Source organism: Sesamum indicum, linkage group LG11, assembly GCF_026168435.1.
Source record: "Sesamum indicum cultivar Baizhima isolate 11 linkage group LG11, ASM2616843v1, whole genome shotgun sequence".
NCBI lineage: Eukaryota > Viridiplantae > Streptophyta > Magnoliopsida > Lamiales > Pedaliaceae > Sesamum > Sesamum indicum.
This window is the reverse complement of record NC_142667.1, coordinates 8,213,415-8,231,786: the sequence shown is the minus strand read 5'-3', so window position 1 is coordinate 8,231,786 and position 18,372 is coordinate 8,213,415. Positions and strand designations below refer to the sequence as shown.

General features: G+C 35.4%; 1 protein-coding gene across 2 annotated transcripts; it reads left to right on the top strand.

The window, feature by feature from the left end:
- The first annotated feature begins 355 nt into the window (after positions 1-355).
- LOC105173406 (AMP-dependent synthetase and ligase family protein) lies at positions 356-16,545 on the top strand. Of its 2 annotated transcripts, none has more exons than XR_002288066.2 (17): positions 356-799; positions 1,642-2,133; positions 2,295-2,491; positions 4,057-4,260; positions 4,842-5,561; positions 6,874-7,538; positions 8,104-8,179; positions 8,266-8,352; positions 8,961-9,004; positions 9,519-9,627; positions 10,703-10,762; positions 11,641-11,729; positions 12,087-12,151; positions 13,037-13,096; positions 14,840-14,884; positions 15,353-15,462; positions 15,540-15,569. XR_002288066.2 is itself a non-coding variant. In XM_011095128.3 (17 exons), exons 1-17 carry the CDS (start codon positions 463-465, stop codon positions 15,757-15,759), a joined length of 3,576 nt encoding a protein of 1,191 aa, XP_011093430.2. In that variant the 5' UTR covers positions 360-462; the 3' UTR covers positions 15,760-16,545. The 2 variants fall into 2 exon arrangements, 1 of the variants encoding a protein (XP_011093430.2); XM_011095128.3 differs by having other exon boundaries at positions 360-799; positions 11,641-11,725; positions 15,540-16,545.
- The last annotated feature ends 1,827 nt before the right edge of the window (positions 16,546-18,372 follow it).

Sequence of the window (18,372 nt, the reverse complement as noted above, 5' to 3'; positions counted from 1 at the left end):
CATGCATTAACGCGTGGAGACGTACGAGGGTAATTTGATTATAAAAAAGTTCATCTGACCTGCGATAAGTCCGTAATAAGTCAATTGGATGTAACTATAGATTGTTTTTTATTTTTTGTTAATATCAGCAGATTCAGTAAATTTTGACTAATGAAATGCCTTATTTATTAGATATAAGCAAACGGAGTATTAGATGTAATTTTTCAAATTACAGAAAATTTAGGTGTAATTAGATCGTAGCTCTGAGAAAGGAAGTGTGATTATTCCTTATAAAAGCCAATCCTTTGTCTAATTTATTGATTTTATGTTTAAATACATTATAATTAGAAATACCGATAATTAAAAGATTCGTGTTTAAAGTCACAGTGGTGAGTGGTCCACTTGGTACTCAACGCCAACGGCCTATTTCGAAACGAACAGAGCTTTTCTTTGCTACGGTTGTGCTAAGCTCCCTCGAAGCTTATGGCTGCCGGCGAGGCCGCGACGGGCAAGCTGTCAGCGTGTTGCATCTCGCACGAGTTCTACAAAGCCGCTTCTAGGTTCCCCGATAAAATCGCCGTCATACACGCCTCCGGCTTTGCTCGAATAGCCCGGGATTTTGCCGCCGCCCGATATTTAGATGTTCATAGTATCGGATTTGCCTCCTTAGAAGCGGCGCCTTCTTCCGGGCCGACGGTCTATGATGGCGATGAGTGCTTCACTTTCTCTGATATTCTCTCAGCAGTCCAGAATCTCAGTTCTCGCCTCAGGCGCATTTTTGACGGCGCTGATGATCCGTATCTGATTAAAACCCGGCGAGGTAGTATATCGAGAATTATTTTGTCAGTCGGTATTTACTCCTTGGAGGATATACATGTTGGTAGAATTTTATGGCCGTTTTTGTAGTTTACTGGATTAAGTCCCTTTGTAGAAGAAAGAACTATGCAGGATGCCACTGGAAAATTGGATACTTACTTTTCCTTTTATTTTGGGGGAGGGGGTAAGGAATCAATAGTGCCACTTGGGATTGATTTTGGGATAAACATCATTTGCTGCAATACCCTGGTGGAAGTGTTCTCTTTACTCCTTAAATCTTCTGATGTTTATTTTTATTATACATTGTGAATGAAATGAGAGATTTCTAGGCGACTTAAATTCATAGAGTTCTCCATGGTATGCCCTAAATTTTGGAATGCTGACATCTCATGTTGAATTTGTGATGAATATTAGGACGGGACATCTTGTTGTGGAACTAAATGCAAATTAGAAAAGAGATAGTTGCTTTGGAACTACACTTATTATAGAAAACTTTTATGCCCTGGTACTACCTTTAAAGTTGGCACTTAGCTCTATAAACCTGTTTGATAATCCATGCAGACCAAAATATCAATTATCACGATTTTATCCTCTGGCTAAAACAACCAATGGAGTTTTTTACACCCCTGCTTCTTGTTTACCTATAATCTCTATACCTTTTAGCGTACCACCGTAAACAGCTAGTCCATTAATATGTTAAGACTATTAAGCTGATGTGAAATTTGTATCTGTTAATTAATATGTATATTTTTTGTGATTGGTGAAAATAAAAAGTATACAGAATTCTTATTTTACCAGGCTATTTATTCAATTTCTGAAAGCTAGTTTTATTTGGATATGTTGCAGATAACATTTTTAGTGAAAAGACCGTACATATTTCTGAACCTTTGCAATCTTCAAGTCGAAATGGGCAGCAGTGTACAAACCATAGGAACATATCTCCAAAAGTAGTTGGAATTTATATGGAGCCATCTGTTGAGTACATTGTGGCTGTCCTTTCTGTTCTAAGATCTGGTGAAGCATTCATGCCTTTAGATCCCACATGGCCAAAATCAAGAATATTGTCACTCCTGTCCTCTTCAAAAGCTGATCTAGTCATTGGGATTGAATCACCCGTTAAAGGGAATTGTTGTCACAAGCTTGATACATTACAATGGCTTATTGATGAAGTAACTTGTCCTGTTTTACCTGTTTCTATGAAAGAAAACATCAAAGAACAATCTCATCCATTACTGACGGCGTGGCCTTGTGAAAGTGAAAGCTCAAGATCATTCTGTTACTTGATGTACACATCAGGATCTAGCGGAAACCCTAAAGGTGTATGTGGCACTGAAATAGGTGAGCTTTCATGTCAATTTCCTTACCATCAAGCAGAGTTGTATCTTGTAATCCAGACTTCAACCAAAACATGAGCTTATCTGCTCTTTCAGGATAGTTTTTTTTCTAATGTATTTTTTCATTCACAACGGTGTTTTTATGCCGGCATCTCCTTGTTGTAGGTCTTCTAAATCGTTTTTTATGGATGCAAGAAGCATATCCTCTACATGAAGGAGATGTAGTGCTTTTCAAAACAGCAATAAGCTTCATTGATCATATGCAAGAGTTTCTTGGAGCTGTACTTACTACTTGTACGTTGGTGATACCTCCTTTCAATCAGCTAAAAGAAAATATATTTTATGTCATAGATTTTTTACAGGTACATGGCAGAGGATGAGATACAAAATGATTTTAGAAAATTATTTCTGCTTGATATGGCAAAAACTTCAACTATCATTTATTTATTGTTTAATGATGAGATGCTGAATGGACAGATAAATTTATATTTGATCCTTACTGAAAAGTGGTAGCAGTAGCAGTAAATATTTATCTTGTCATTGTAGTGGTACCGTTTGCCTCTCCATGGTTGGACTTTTAGTCTTTATCTGTTTGTTATCTAGATCTAAGCAAATGGACAGAACATGCATCTACTGCTGAAGAGAATATGGAGGAATAAAATCATGTTGGAACATTTTTTGTCTGCTCCAGGAGTTAGATGTCATATAAATTGTTTTTTTAATTTTTATAGCATCAATTTGCATACTGATATTATCAAGGAGATGTCTGATGTATCTAATTTAGCCTGTGAGGTACATACTGAGAATAATTAACTTCTTGATCTCTATCTCTTGTGTGCACATCTCTGTGTACTTGTTTGTATTTATTCATTTGAAAGTAGCTAAAAGTTTCGAGATCTTTATGGTAAAGACGTATGAAATGTAATTGAAGCTCTTGCATGTGAAGGTTTCTTAATGTGTTTGTTGTGCTTGGCATGATTTTTTTATCGAGCATAATGTTTCCTTTTAGTCTTCTGAACAGAACTATGAAGTGTGGAAAATGTGTATCTTTCTATATTTCCAAAACTACCAACCTGAAAATTTTTTCCGGAGGAATGAATATTGAAGTAGTTAGCCTATTTCTTAGTGATAAAAAGATGCTAGAACCGAAAACTTTAGTAATTTATGTGTCATGTGAATATATGGGTTTGGAGTCAGCATTGGGTGGCGGAGATGTTTCAAGTTTATAAGGGATCTACACATAGTGTTTTTATGGTGTTAAATGGACATGTTTTGCATGCTTCTGATGCTGAGGGTTGACCATAGGCTTTCCTGGAGATGGTCCTTTACTCCTTGAGCATTTCATAAACTTAGTCCATCACATTTGATATGATTGTTGGAACTTGATACTGCCAGAATAAGAACCCACTTGAACCGGAGTTGGTAATAATTATGTTTCCAATACAAGTGATTTAATATGATTATGCCTGCACATAATTAAACTTCTTACTCGCACGTGTTAGTTAACTTTCCACTTTCTAGTGTATACTTCCTCGGTCCCAAATCCCAAGTTTAAGACTCCAATTTGACCTGATATGGATATTCTTGGCAAGTGTTGAAAAGTTCAAGTTTTATATGTCTTTACATTATTATCCTCAAAAAGCATGGTTGAGAGTTTGTAGTGTCACATCATTACTTTAGTTAAGAGGGTGGCTTTAACAATGAAACTCAATTTAGTAAATAGATTTTATGGGAGTCATAAATCTGTGATGGATGAGAACAAGATTTTTGCGAGACTAACAATGCTTGATATATTTGAGCTGGAAATTCATAGTGTTACCCTTTACATGCTGCTAGATTTTATAACATGTAACCACTATGCTATGCATTTCTCTTTTAGTAGGAGCCATAGGGGCATTATCTATGTTTTCTAACATCTTTCTTCCAGGGATACTTCATTAACAGGCTTGTAGCTGTGCCCTCTTTGATGAGGGCGATCATTCCATCTTTGCAAAGTCCAAGCTCCGTAGTGATTCAAGATTCTTTGAAATTATTAGTGCTAAGTGGTGAAGTTTTACACCTTTCCTTGTGCAAGATGCTTCTGAAGTTGCTACCCCAGACTTCTATTTTGAATTTGTACGGGAGCACAGAGGTTAGATCTGAAGACTTCTATACTTGTTCAAGCTTTTTCTTGTTTTTAGCAGCAAAATGTCCAATAACATTTGGCATTAGAGTTACTAATAAGGACAAATTGGAGAATTTTACATATCAAACCCCAGGTAATGTAACAAATAAATCTTGTTACATTTCAAAACTCAAGTTTACAAGCTGACTTGTATTCTTTTCACAGCTCCTTTGTTCTTCTCCCCTTTCAGATTTTCTACGTCGCTGCCAGTGTGGCTGCCCCACCCCCCACCCCCTGGCAGTCTTAAGCCACAGTGTATTGCACATCTTTATACTCTAGAAACATGTTGCTTCTTTCTTGTTCTAGTTAATATAGCAGCATTCTGGAGTTTATCTTCTTGTCATTCATTCTTTCTCGAAGTAGAGTATATTAGGAGGCCTGGTCAGATATCTGGGTAATTTATAATATTATTTTATTTCTTTAGCTGGATCTTTTGGTTAGTTGCCTAATATTGCTGATACAGAATGATACGTTTGTCGTACATGATTAATTATTTTAAGCCAATTTGCCTAACGTTGACTACTTGTCTGATACATGTTTGTATTTAGGTGTCTGGTGACTGCACATACTTCGACTGCAAGAGATTGCCACTGATTCTGGAAAAGGAGGTATTAAGCAGTGTTCCAGTTGGCTTGCCTTTGTCAAACTGTGATGTGGTGCTTGTCGGAGAAGATGCACCAAATGAAGGCGAGATATATGTTGGTGGACTATGTGTGGCAGCAGGTTACTTCTGCTATCCCTCTCTTATGCCTTTAGCAGATGAGGATTTGTCTCCCGAGCACGATATTAGGTACCCCAGTAGTGGGTATGGGATTCAACATTACTTCAGAACTGGTGATTTTGCCAGAAAGCTCTCAAATGGTGATTTGGTTTTTCTTGGAAGAAAGGATCGTACATTAAAAGTTAATGGGCAACGCGTTGCTCTTGAGGAGATTGAGAGTGCATTTCGGGATCATCCTGATGTAGTTGATGCTGCAGTATTATCCCGTGAGGTTGAGGGAGAAATCTTACTCCTCGAAGCTCATGTGGTGACAGAGAAAACTCTCGAAAATGATCAACTTCTGAAATCTTCTCTTAGGAATTGGGTAGTGGGGAAGCTTCCAGCAATTATGATACCAAGACGCATCTTCCTCACCAGATTGTTACCATTGACTTCTTCTGGGAAAGTTGATTACTTGTCCTTAGCTGCTTCAACATCTTCTGACCAACAAGCCAGGGTTAACGTTGATGAAATTCCTGAGGATCACCTCCTAGAAGTTATTAAAAAGGTTCTTCATGAACACCATCGAAACCTAAGCATGCTTACTTGGACATACGTACTCTGATATTAGGTCATTTTATTACATGCTTGCTTGAATACGAACATTTTTCAAGTTGAGCAAAGATTGTTACACTTTCTTATACTAAAAAAAGTGTAAAAACTAGACTTAAAAAAAGTTGTATGAGTGTCTATCTCCACATAAAAGGAGTAAGTTTTCTTTTCAAGTGTTTAACCAACCTGTGTATATCACTATTCAGAAAAGGAAAAGAAAAGAAAAACTCTGATCACTATCCGTGGTTACCATCACATTATTGATTAATGTAGCTGCTATTTTCCTTTTTACTTTTTCCAGATGTGATACTTAGTTTTTTGTAATCTTTGTACGCAAAGTAATTGCTATAACTAATACTCTAACTTTGAAGGAACTTCCTATAGTTTGTAGATTCTAATTGCAAGTAGCAAGTTGGCACAACTTTTGGAATAACAATTTTGAGACAGATAGTCATCCTTAAACTGAAATCAGTGCAGAATTGTTGTCGAATTAGCCTTAGAACATAAGATGGTTGTATTTTTCAAGTCTCGTATCTCAGGCATTTATGTAGTTTTCATGTGTGAGGAAAAAAGCACACTAAACGAGTTCTTCTCTTAGAACGTCAAATAAAAAGAGAAACTATATACTCTTACGTCACTTTAGATGCAACTTTTTTGTCAAACTTCGGAGAAATGTCACTCTCTTCTAAATGAAATGATCCAATCTTTGATTTTCGAACTTCCTCTCATTCATAGATTTATCGTATATTTGTCAACCTATTTTCATTCCAAACCACATTAAGTAATATGAATGAATCAACTATATTACTCACTCTATCAGAATTTTGGTAGCATATTCAATTCAATGCCCAGTATAGATGATCATTTCATTCTTTTCCTCAATCTTCAATATATATTATGCTAAAATTTGGATGACAAATTGTGTGGAATGGACAGGATAAAGGCAAACAAATTCACCCTCACATAATATAACATGGTTAGATGCTTAACGCAGCCCGTTTTTCTCCTTGCGAAATTCGCTCTAGTCCAATTTTCTCTCTAATTCAATTCGCAGTAAATTTTCCTTAATGCCTGTGTTATTACCTCTTGCTTACTGGCATTTCTGCAGTTTCGTTGCTTCGGTTTTGGCCAATTAAATTTCCAGTGTTCTTGAAATCATACATCTTTCTGTTGCACGTGTCATAGAGAGTACTACATAATTTTGGTCCACTCCTGATACACATCAAAGACAGTTTCGCTAAAGAAGTCTTCTTTACTTTTTTGTTCAGGTCTTTTCTGATGCACTGATGATTGAGAAAGTTTCTAATGATGATGATTTTTTTGTGATGGGTGGAAATTCTATATCTGCAGCATATGTTTCTTTCAAGTTGGGAATCCATATGAAGTTTCTGTACACTTTTCCCACTCCGCTCAGTCTTCAAATGGCCCTTTCATCTACCAGCTCTTCTATAGGAACTGATGCTCATCTGAGAATGGATTTGAGACGGCCAGAAGAAATGCTTCTCTCAAGGGAATCAAGAATTCCCAATTTTCAGGGAAGCAAGCCTCACAGAAGGTTCTTTCTTGCTGATAGTAACAGGGTCATTTGTAATCCTCCCAAAAAATTGAAGACAGAGTCATATACCTATGAAGGTCCTTTGAAAGAGCAAAGTCCTATGGGTAGTTTATGGAATCCCTCTGCAGTGCATACAGAATGTTCTTTTACTCGGTGTAACAAAAGCATGCATGGAGGGCTATGTGCGGAAAATTATTCATGTGATACAGTCTGGTCGAACATCATACAAAGGGATGGAAAAGGATTTATGCGAGAACTGTGGAAAGTTGAGATGGATTCTTGTGTTGATGCATCACCTCTTTTGGTTTTCAAAGGAAGTGCTCTCTATATGTTCATTGGATCACACTCTCACAAATTTGTTTGTGTAGATGGCAAAAGGTAATGTTTGTTGCTTTAGCCATCCATGGCAGGCACCTAAGTTCTGATACTTCTGTTAACAATTAACAACTCTGAAGGATATATCCTCGTTTGTTCCTCTGCTCCACTGAATTATTGATTGAAGCAGGATCTGCTTTTTTTTTCTTTCCTAATTTAGATATTTTTCAAGCTTATAAAAAACCTGTGGGAAATTTATATATATTTTTCCTAGAATGATTCTTTTTTCATCTATAATATTGGGTTGACTGTCTCAGTTTAGTTTTTGCCTTATTTTTTTGTCCCATGGTTGGTGTTTCTGTACTTGGTTTGCTCAATGTAGAAATTCGGAGACCCCAGTTGATGGGAAGGGAATGGAATTTCAGTGGTTTTCCATTATATCAGCTGCTGCGCAAACAGTATGCCAAACATCTGAAAAACTTACATCTGCGGCTTTTACAGCCAAACATCTGAAAAACTTACATCTGTAGCTTTTTACATTAATTATTTGATCATCATAAAAGATGTTTTCTTTCTGAAAAATCATTCATTGGGTTTGAAAATCAGTATGCCCTTTTAAATTTTGTAGTGGAGTTGTTCAGTGGGAGTCCAAACTAGAAGGACGGGTAGAATGCTCAGCAGCAATTCTTGATGACTTCTCTCAGGTTGCTTCTCATTTTAATTATTCTGAATGACCTGATACCTTCCTCTGCTTTAAAGTTTTTAAAAAATTCACATTAGTGTTTTGTAGATTGTTGTTGGCTGTTACCAGGGAATCATTTATTTCCTCCACTTTTCAAATGGCAGCGTCTGCTGGAGTTTCCAAACTAATGGTGAGGTATGATGACTTTGAAACCTTGCTTGCTTGCTTTATATTGAACAAATATAATAACATTTATGATGCTACCCTGCTTACTTTCTGAAATCACGTGATGATATTAAGTGTATTTAGTGGCAGACTTGCCCCATATTAACTTGGCCAACTTGAGAAGGATTCAACTGAGCTGTCAGCAACCTTGATTCATTACGCAATATGCTTGTTCACTTTCTAACCTTGATTTTGGATTCGGGCTGTAAATTCTGTATATACTGGAAGATGGGTTTTCACCCTAATAGACATGCCAAAAAATTGCAGACAGTAAGAGTGAGGGTATAATGTAGAAACTTTAACTGCTCAAAAGGTTAGAAGGAAGAGGACGAAGCAGGATGTTAGAGTGCCAGCCAGACTTTCTTTTCCTTACCCTTTTCCTTACGCAACCTTTCACATTGTTTACCTACACAAACTTAGATATGAAACATGACATTCATTTCGTTAATGTTAGTTTTGAAACCCGTAGGAAGTGATCAACTGCCCATTTCCTTTATTTCCTATTGCAGTCAATAAAAGAGTTGCTTAAATTTGTGGAATAATTTTATTGATACCCACTTTTTTCTAAACTTTTGAAGGTGAAATCACAACCAGTGGTTGACAAAGGCAGACATTTGGTTTGGTATATTTTCTTTCTTATTTTATTGGTTATAACCTTTTCGTTTCCCCTCTTAATACAGATTTTTCTTTCCTGAAATTATGTCATTTTTTCATGCACTTAAGGCTGGGAGTTAAAGTTTCTTTTATTGCATCATTGTCTCTTTTGGTTTTGTATGCACATCTTGTGATAAATAGATATGCTTCTCTTAATAGGGTATATATGGACCTTCAGCATAACAAGTTAATTATTTTAGCTACATGACACAACAGCCAAATTTGTGAAAATTTGTCTAACAATAATGCTGATATTTCAATGCCCCTTGTATGCTTAAAAGCTTATTTAGGTTTTATTTTAACTAGTATGATGGATGATCTGATGCTACTCACTTGCGCAATAAGAAGCTCAGTTTTTTAGTAGACTTTGTTCTATCATTTATCTGACAAGAAACTGCTATAGACATGTTAACTATCAAGAAGATTCTCCATACCAGTTTAATCTCAAATCTCTCTTGTTTGTTATTTTACACTTTTTTCAGGTGTGGATCTTACGATCAAAATCTATATGCCATTGATTACAAAAGTTACCGCTGTCTTTATAAACTTCCATGCGGTGGCAGCATATTTGGTTCACCTGCTATTGATGAGGTGGGTTTTGCAAAGTCATTGCAATACATATCTATATATTAATGAAGGGATCACGACTCTTGCTTTAGCGTGTCACCCTCCCCTTGTCCAAAACTAAATTATGCTGTAACTTGTGTTTTTATGATTTTTACAGTAAATTGTCTCTTGAATTATAGTTGACGTAAATATGTGACAGCATATATCTTGAATAAGTTTTCAAGTGTAGGACGCTGCTACAACTCTAGTCCCGACATGAAACGCTCATATATTAGAGTGAATTTAGTACAGAGCTTCTTCCAAAAACTGGTGGGCACAACCTTGACACATGATGAGTTACAAACACCAAGGCGCTTTTGTTATGCTGGAATTAAAAGACAATTTCCAACTTTTTCTGTGCATTAGAATGATGCAGGAAAGATCATTCCAAGTAATTTTTCTTCCATAAAAATAATATCTATTCTTGCATCTGAGTAAAGAAAACCTTTGCTAATCATAATACTCTTACGTACTACGTATCTTCCTTCTACAACCAAAGGACTCTACCTCCTGCTCCTTCCTTGCTAACCTCAGTTCTTTTTCACACCAGTTCTCTTCCTTCCAACGGATCAAAGCATCATCAAGTCCGTCTCTCATGTGGCTCCCTGCACCAGGCATAACTATCACTAGACTGTCTTCAACAAACCTTACCACCAAATGTCCATAGTAATCCATTTGCCTTTTAACGCCATCTTTAGCTACTATTATTCTCCACCCGGAAGGTTACCCATCTGTAGAATTTTTGGGTTTTTTGCTTAGGGTTTGTTTCTAGGTTTAGGTATAAAAAGTTAGAGACAGGCTGATAGGCACAAAAGGGTTATTGACAAAGTTGTCCATCTGTAGCTTCCTAAACTTTACCTTTAACTTGTCCAGCAAGATGTGGAGACACTGATAATATCTCATCAAAGTGTTCAGTTCCTAGTTTACATCAACAAGTATTTACGTTTATATATGCCTAACGAATAACGAATGCCTTTAACAAATTCTTAGCATCAATTCTCTATTATTTCTTCTATATTCACTACAGCCTTAGTTTGTTAACCTTCTTTCGGTTTTGCAGATGCAAGAAAAACTTTATGTGGCATCCACCAGTGGTCATGTTACTGCATTGGAAATTAAGGTTTTGACTTTTCCTTCTTCTATCTCAAATTTTACAACACCCATGTTAAATTAAGGTTTAGCTAAGTTTCTTGCTTTAGGCATTGTATTGGCTTGTAACAGCTGATTAAGGTTGATTGAGAATATAAAGGAAATTGGTTATTTTTGTTTGGTTAGTTGGCTATAAGTTATACTGAGAAGTCATAGCTATACTTTCTTCTTATCACTACTTGAAGAGTCTGAATCTTTGTGGCTGCACCTTGCACGTATATGTTATTAATTCATAAAAGAAAGCAATTTAGCATATTTCTGGTTATATATCTACATGAATATTGTATTTTTCGCAAGATGGATGATAAATTTTTCTGTATCCTTTACTCAAGTTGGTCCATGTCTTTCAATACAAGTTGATTAAATGCCGTTTGGAGACCACAAATTTTCTACCAACTCCATTTTCTCTTTCTTTCCCGTAAATTTTGTCTTGTCAGGTCTTTATCTCTGCTATCACGCATCAGCCATGGTAAATGAGTTTGGTCTCTCTTCTGGTGTTTCATTTTGGTGAAAGTGATTTATTATGTGTCTTTTTGGATAAAATAAAAGTTACATAGAAGCCTGACTAAAGTGGATGAGATAAAGGAGAAGATTGTATATGTGCTTCTAGGAAAATATAGAGGGCAATAGTGAGACATGTAAATGTTTCTCCAATTAAGAGCTGCGCTTAAGATTACCCTATGTGTCACCTAGATGGGTTAAACGTGCTCGTTTGTTATTGCTTTGATTGACCATGGGATTATGTTGCATGTTATCTTCCATCCCGAACTCTCATGTGACTCTTCAGAATATTATAATTTTCTTAATTGTTATAACTTGTCTTGATATGCAATTTGCATGTTCATGTAGATTCTACCCTTTAAGAAGTTGTGGGAGCAAGACATGGGAGCACCTATTTTTGGTTCTCTTTCAATCAGTAATCCTGATGGGAATAGTATGTATGCATTTCATTTAACCATTTACCTTATTACTTATCCCTTATTCATATTGAATACTTCTTTTTGTCGCATTTGACAGGCTTTTCTTATTCCAATATAAGCCATGTTTCTGCTCTTTTCTGTTTATGAACTGGAGACAAGATTATTTCTTCATTGGCTGACTTTCGTTGTGTAATATGTTGGAAGCATAAAGTCTTTTCTCTTTCTTTGTCTGTCATCTGATTACGACTTATATTTTCCTTATTATGTGCATATACTATTGTTAGTCAATCTGGCTTTTATAGTTGTGCACTTGTATTGTACATGCTTTGCGTCTGTGGGTGTTTGAGATATCTTTTGGTCTTCATGCTGTTGCAGTCATTTGTTGCTTGGTAGATGGGATTGTACTTGCCCTGAACACCTGTGGTTCTATTGTTTGGAAGGTATGCAATCACTTAACTGCATATTCATGTATTCTGCCATTGTGATTCTTTTTTACACTATGCAATTTAAGTTTGCATATGGTGGTTCACATTGATGTTTAACCTAACTTGATTGTTGAAAACTCTTGGGTTGTTAGTCATCCTTGTCAAAGTCATATAGAGCTCATTTACCACCAATCAGAACAATAAAAAGTATTAACTCTTCTTAGGGCTGCATTGTTTTGAAGTACTGCTTTCTTGTTGTTCTTCCAAGAGTGCTGATATGAACTATTTTTCATTTTCTCCTTTTCAGTTTAAGTTAATGTGCATTTATTTCTTTATCAAATATTTGAGGGGAAGTTTGTAATAGAGTTGTAAGCACTAGAAATTTTGTTAATCATCTGTGTATTTCTTAGTGGCTGAAAACTGCACCACAAAGAAACTTTCTGAAATGAGGAGTTCCAATATATCGACTTGGCACATTTGGGGAGTGATCGTATGGGAATTACCTTACTATATTGTATTATTTCTGCTTCTCTCTTTTTTTTTTTCTAATTTATCTTTCTGTTTTACCTAATAAGCAGTAACTAGTGATTCTAATGCGAGTTAGTCTGTTCTGTGGATGTGATTCCTTTCTCTGGAGATGACATGACCTAATATATGTTCTGAGCATTTGATCCTTTTTCTGTTTATTTATTTATCGATAAAATGACTAAGCTCACTTTGTTAATCCCTTGGAGAAGCTTCACTTACGTATAATCGTCGGGTCGTGGTTGGTTATTATTGTACATGCACACATGAAAAATGGGGAAAAACTATGTTGGTGAAGGTCAAATTCTTGTAAAATTTCAGTTTGCTATCCTCATTAAATCTCTTTTGTTCTTCTTTTCCTCGTTTACGTAACAGGTGAGAACTGGTGGGCCGATTTTTGCCGGACCTTGCACATCTCAAGCATTACCTTCCCAGGTCAGGTTCATTGATTCAGATGCTGATTAAATAAACTATAACTTAAGCTTTCGTATCGACGTATCTAAAGTACTCACATGGCTTACTGTTAGGGAAAAACTCCTTTTTGCTTTTAAAAATATTTTTTGCGGTTCTAAAAGTCTACGTTGAACTTGGGCTCAATCTAAGTCCTATAATTTATTCTGTATAGCCAAATATAGATACCGTTTGACCCTCCTCTATCCTCCCAAATTTCCACCAACCAACCAAAACAAACGAGGGAAAGCTAACTTTCCTCATATTTTTTGTATCCTTCTTTCTTTTTCATACTTTCTATTCATACATACTGTAGTTGCATCCCCGAGGTGATGGGCACACAAGCTTGGCATGATATCCATCATAGCTTTGTCAAAAGTTGTTAACAATTGAATTTCAGAAACAAATTCCTCTCTTATAAAAAGCGCTAATTTTCTTTTGCTGCCACTTAGATACATGCCTCAGACACGCACACACATACATTTGGCTTATTTACTGCTTAAAGGGATTGAGCAATTGGTTGTCTTGAGTTGTTTGGCAGTTGGCATAGACTATAAACAGGTCATCTGTTCTCATGGGAGAGAGAGTATCAAGTGAAAATGAACTCAACTAAATATTAAGAAGTCTAAGGAGTCAACTCAACCTTGACTTCCAAGTTTGGATTGAACTATAGTTGAAGCTCAGCATCAATTGGCCAACTGAGGTCTGATGAAAATGAAATTGAAATTCTTTTAACCAAAACAATGAACATTTTAGTTATGAATGTAAAATATAGAAAGAGAATGGTGATTCACGAAAAAGGTCCAGAGCGCTGAACTCTTCTTTCAGGGATTCATGGTGTCGCGGAATGTGTAAACTAGGAAATTTAATGCTGCATCTATCAACACCACCACGAAAGTATATTGCTAGATAATGGATGTTATGATGTTCACGGCAGAAATGGCTTCTTCAATGGTTGAGATTCTTGGTGTTTGCATTATTTTAATTCGTTTTCCTTCTGATATTTTTGCTGGAACCCACCGCCAAAGCTTTTCTTGCCTTTTAATTGTTTCACCTACTTGACAAGTGTGCTAGATCTGTATAAAGATGAGCAAGAATGCGGAGCTGGTTGCGAAGGGGTTGAAAATTGAGTCAACGGTGAATCTACAAGGAGACTAGATATTCTTAGACGAAACGTAATGAAGGTCATAAGAATCAATTTATTATTAAGTATAAGTTTGCAGATCTGCTACATAAAGAAAATAATGAAAATCATGTAAAGGAGCTTGCAAGCTATTATTCGAGAACCATAAACTCAAGATGTTACGATGTTACCATTACTTGATCCAAATTAAAAGGTTTGCCAACCCTGTGAACTTTATGGGATATCATCAAATTTATACTGGTAAGCACAAACCATCGCTGTTATTAAAGTATACTTCTCAAACTTATAACTTTTCCACCCTTTGTTCTGATTAGTGGAACCCGATTCATGAATATTTGGTTTGTTGATTTGACCAATTTATACCCGAATCACATGACTAATGATTGGCTGTGCTACTTGCAACAAGAGTCTCTCTACACTAATTTCGTAGTTAAATAAATGTATAGTGGCAAATGCCATCTATTTCGCAGTGGACTCTGCCCAGTGAACGTGTGCAAATTGAGCAACTCTATATTTCATGCTGCCATTTTGCATTAGATAATATAACTTTGATTCCAAAGTCAATTGATTCATATCCTATGCAGGTACTCATTTGCTCCAGAGACGGAAGTATCTATTCCTTTGAAATGGTGAGATTGGTTGTCTACACATACTTGTTTTCACTGAACATTTTGTGCATAATGTTCTGTTTGCCAGGTTCTTTGTTAAGTAGAGCCAATTACCTGTTCATATCGCATTACTTATTTGTGCTTGGAAAATCATGTCTTATGAAACTTACACTGTAGCTGGTTCTTAGTCTAAAATCAACTCAAACTGGCCTTTAAGAATAACATCTCAAGTATTGCCATGTCAGTTAACTCTTATGTTACAATTCTATTTAACAATCAGTTCATACTCTTAATTTAACACAATTCGGATTATTGGAAACTGCCATTTAGTTTATCAATCATTCATAATCTAAAAACTAAAGTTCAAGATCTCCTACTACTTCGATTCTCTGCTGATACACTTTGACTTGAATATTCTTAACATTGGCCAAATGTATATGCTCAAAAGAAGTATATGTAGATTAATGATTCTGTTATCTTTAATTCCAGGGAACAGGTAATCTAATCTGGAAGCATGCAATTGGACATCCAATTACTTCATCTGCTTATGTAGATGAGAACACCCAAGTGATGTCTAATGGCTCCATTTTGTCTGACAGGTAATGGTTAAAGCTTAGCATATTAAGTTGGCTTATACTGATTAATTTTCCTGACAGTTCTTACTCATCCTTTTTAGGTTAATCTGCGTCTGTGACAGTTCTGGTGGTATTCATGTGCTTACAGTTGACTCGAATTCTATTGGAGGTTCAAAGCAAAATATGAAAGACATAGTACAGGAATTTGCTCGATTGGACTTGGAAGGGAACATCTTCTCTTCACCAGTGATGATTGGTGGCAGGATTTTTGTTGGTTGTAGGGATGATCACGTGTATTGTATTAAGCTTGATGTTGAGTAGCTTAAACCTGAGGTCCAACTCGATAAATCTTCACTTCTATAATCTTGTGGTGTCCGATGCTGGATCCAGAAAAAGGCAGCTTTGCCCGTGAGAAAGAAGTCGAGCGTTTTAATTGGAAATGGTGAAACTGAATGAAGGAAAAGTTAGACAGACCGCAATATCACCTTATGTTTTAGATGGGGTAAATGATTTTCGGCACCATATGGCTCTCTCCAAAGCAGATGTCTGAATGGAATGCTATGTAGATCAGACAATGACTATATTTATCTAGTTATTCAAATACAGCGTCATAGGATGTCTCAAGGAATAATACTATGCTTCTCAGTGGGTATGTTCTGTTGGGAGATGCTGCTTAAGTTAAAATCTGGTGCCAAATATTCTACTATTGAGAACTGCTCTGGAGATTCTGCGGGCAATGCAACGGGTAGACAAATTTCTTCATCAATTTAAGCATGTTTCGCATATTCGCGTTTTTCCTATTGAATTCTAGCAAGTATATGGAAGGGTACAGATCGGGCCGAGTTTTCTACAACACACTCCACGCCTTGAGCTTGAAATCAGCAGAGTCGAGCTTTGCCTTTAGGAACTGCACGATAATTCCTTCTATATATATATTTGTTGTACATTGCATGTATATGTGAAATCAGTAGGCTGTATATAAAACACATGCCAAACTGAAAACCAGAGATATCCTGAATACTGTTTGCAATGTTTTGTGACTACATAAAACCAGTCTGTTCTTGCTTTTCTATTTGTATATAAAGAAAGCAAGCAGTTGCCTCAGCATTACAGCAGGTTTGGTTTTTCTGTTGTGTGTCTCTCTACCCAACCAAACAATCCATATCCCACTCATGTTCTTGTGTTGGTTTTAGATAAAAAACTATGGTGGCAAGGCAACTATTTAGGTGTGGTCGGTTGTCGCTTAGTTTGCATTGGGGCCCCCTACCCTCATGGAATACAGGTGAGTACATACATATATTCCTATTCCACTTGCACAAACCTCCCACTTTCATGCACTTTTTATTGAATTATAATAATAAGAATAATACCAACGAGTTGTTGGCCCAATAGTAAGTGAATTGGATGTAAGACGAATTTCTGTTAATAAGCAAGAATTTGAAATTTTAAAGTTATACTTGTATGGATAAGTTTAAATTTTTAGCTCCCATCTTGAAAAAATTGAAGGGTTGCGTTCGAAATTTTAAAATCACACTTATTAAAAAAAGGTTTAATTTTTTGACTCTCATTTTGAATACGGAGACGGATTCTTGTCAATAAGCAAGGGTTCGAAATTTTAAATGTCACACTTATTGAAAAAAAAAATATTTTTTTGGCTCCTATCTTGAATAAGATGACGATTCTTATGAATAAGATAAAATTCGAAATTTTTTATATATTCTTAGGAAGGAAGTGGTTGATTTGGTAGGACCCACAGACAGACCAATTCTGATTGGACCGAACCCCATTTCTTTTTCTTTCCTTTATATATATATACATATTTATTTAAATCACTCCTCACTCTTCTCCACTAAACATTCTTAAATTTTGTTAAAATAATCAATAGTCAGAGGACTGATTGATCGTCTAAATTAATAAAGATGTCGTTTTGGAGGAAAAGAATGGGTATATTGAATTTAATTTTGATGAAAACGCTTCCGAATACACGGAGTTATATTAAGGCAACATTTAAAAAAAAAAAATTGTAATCAATCACGGAAAATTGTAATTTTAGTCATGTAACTTAAGAGAATGACATATTTAGTACTATACGAATTAATTTTTACAATTTAATCCTGTAATATTGTAATTTTGATAATTTTAGTCCTTTTTCGGCCAACTTGCAGAAAATTGTAATTTTAGTCCTGCAAATAAATTTATGTGGGACTAAAATGCCAATGCCCCCTATGTTGCGAAAATAAAATTACAATTTAATTGAGATATGTGCAAATTACATGTAATTATTCGATCAAATTAGCCAAAAAATGATGAAAATTGCTAAATTATTAAAATTACAGGACTAAATTGCAAATGTCAATTCGTACAGAATAAAAAAATGCCATCCCCCATAAGTTACAAAACTAAAATTGCATTTTTCTTAGTCACATAATAAGTCCAACAATATTTATTATGCGATTAATCGCTTATTTAAATTGTACATTAATCACAAAATAAATATAATTCAAATCAAAACCATACTTATATAAATATTGAGTCCAATTCTTTTTCATATTCAATCTTATATTGTTGAGATGTATATATACACATAAATTCACAACATCTTGAGAACAGGTGAAATGAAATTTGCTACTGGGGAGTTATTTGGATAATTTTAGTCCCAATTAATTGTTTTTGTTAAAAAAAAAAAAAGCTAGGTTGCTTAGAGATCATGTAAGTGTTCATTAAACAAGAATAAATTATGAAAAAAGCAATAAGGGGGGTGTCTGCAAAAATTAAATTTAAGTACTTTTAACTTTTGTTAAAAATAAGAATAAATTACAAGTATCTCCTCTTATATTTGATATAATTATAAATATTCCTTCGTTATTTAAAAATTATAAATACCCCTCAAATAAAAAATAGTTATATAGCTTCTCGACAGTAAAATGGACATTA

Coding starts and splice junctions, on each gene's coding strand:
- LOC105173406 (XM_011095128.3), top strand. CDS start 463: ATGGCTGCCGGCGAGGCCGCGACGGGCAAGCTGTCAGCGTGTTGCATC. Junction 8,353..8,960: donor GTTTCCAAACTAATGGTGAG/GTATGATGACTT, acceptor AAACTTTTGAAG/GTGAAATCACAACCAGTGGT. Junction 9,628..10,702: donor GTTCACCTGCTATTGATGAG/GTGGGTTTTGCA, acceptor TCGGTTTTGCAG/ATGCAAGAAAAACTTTATGT.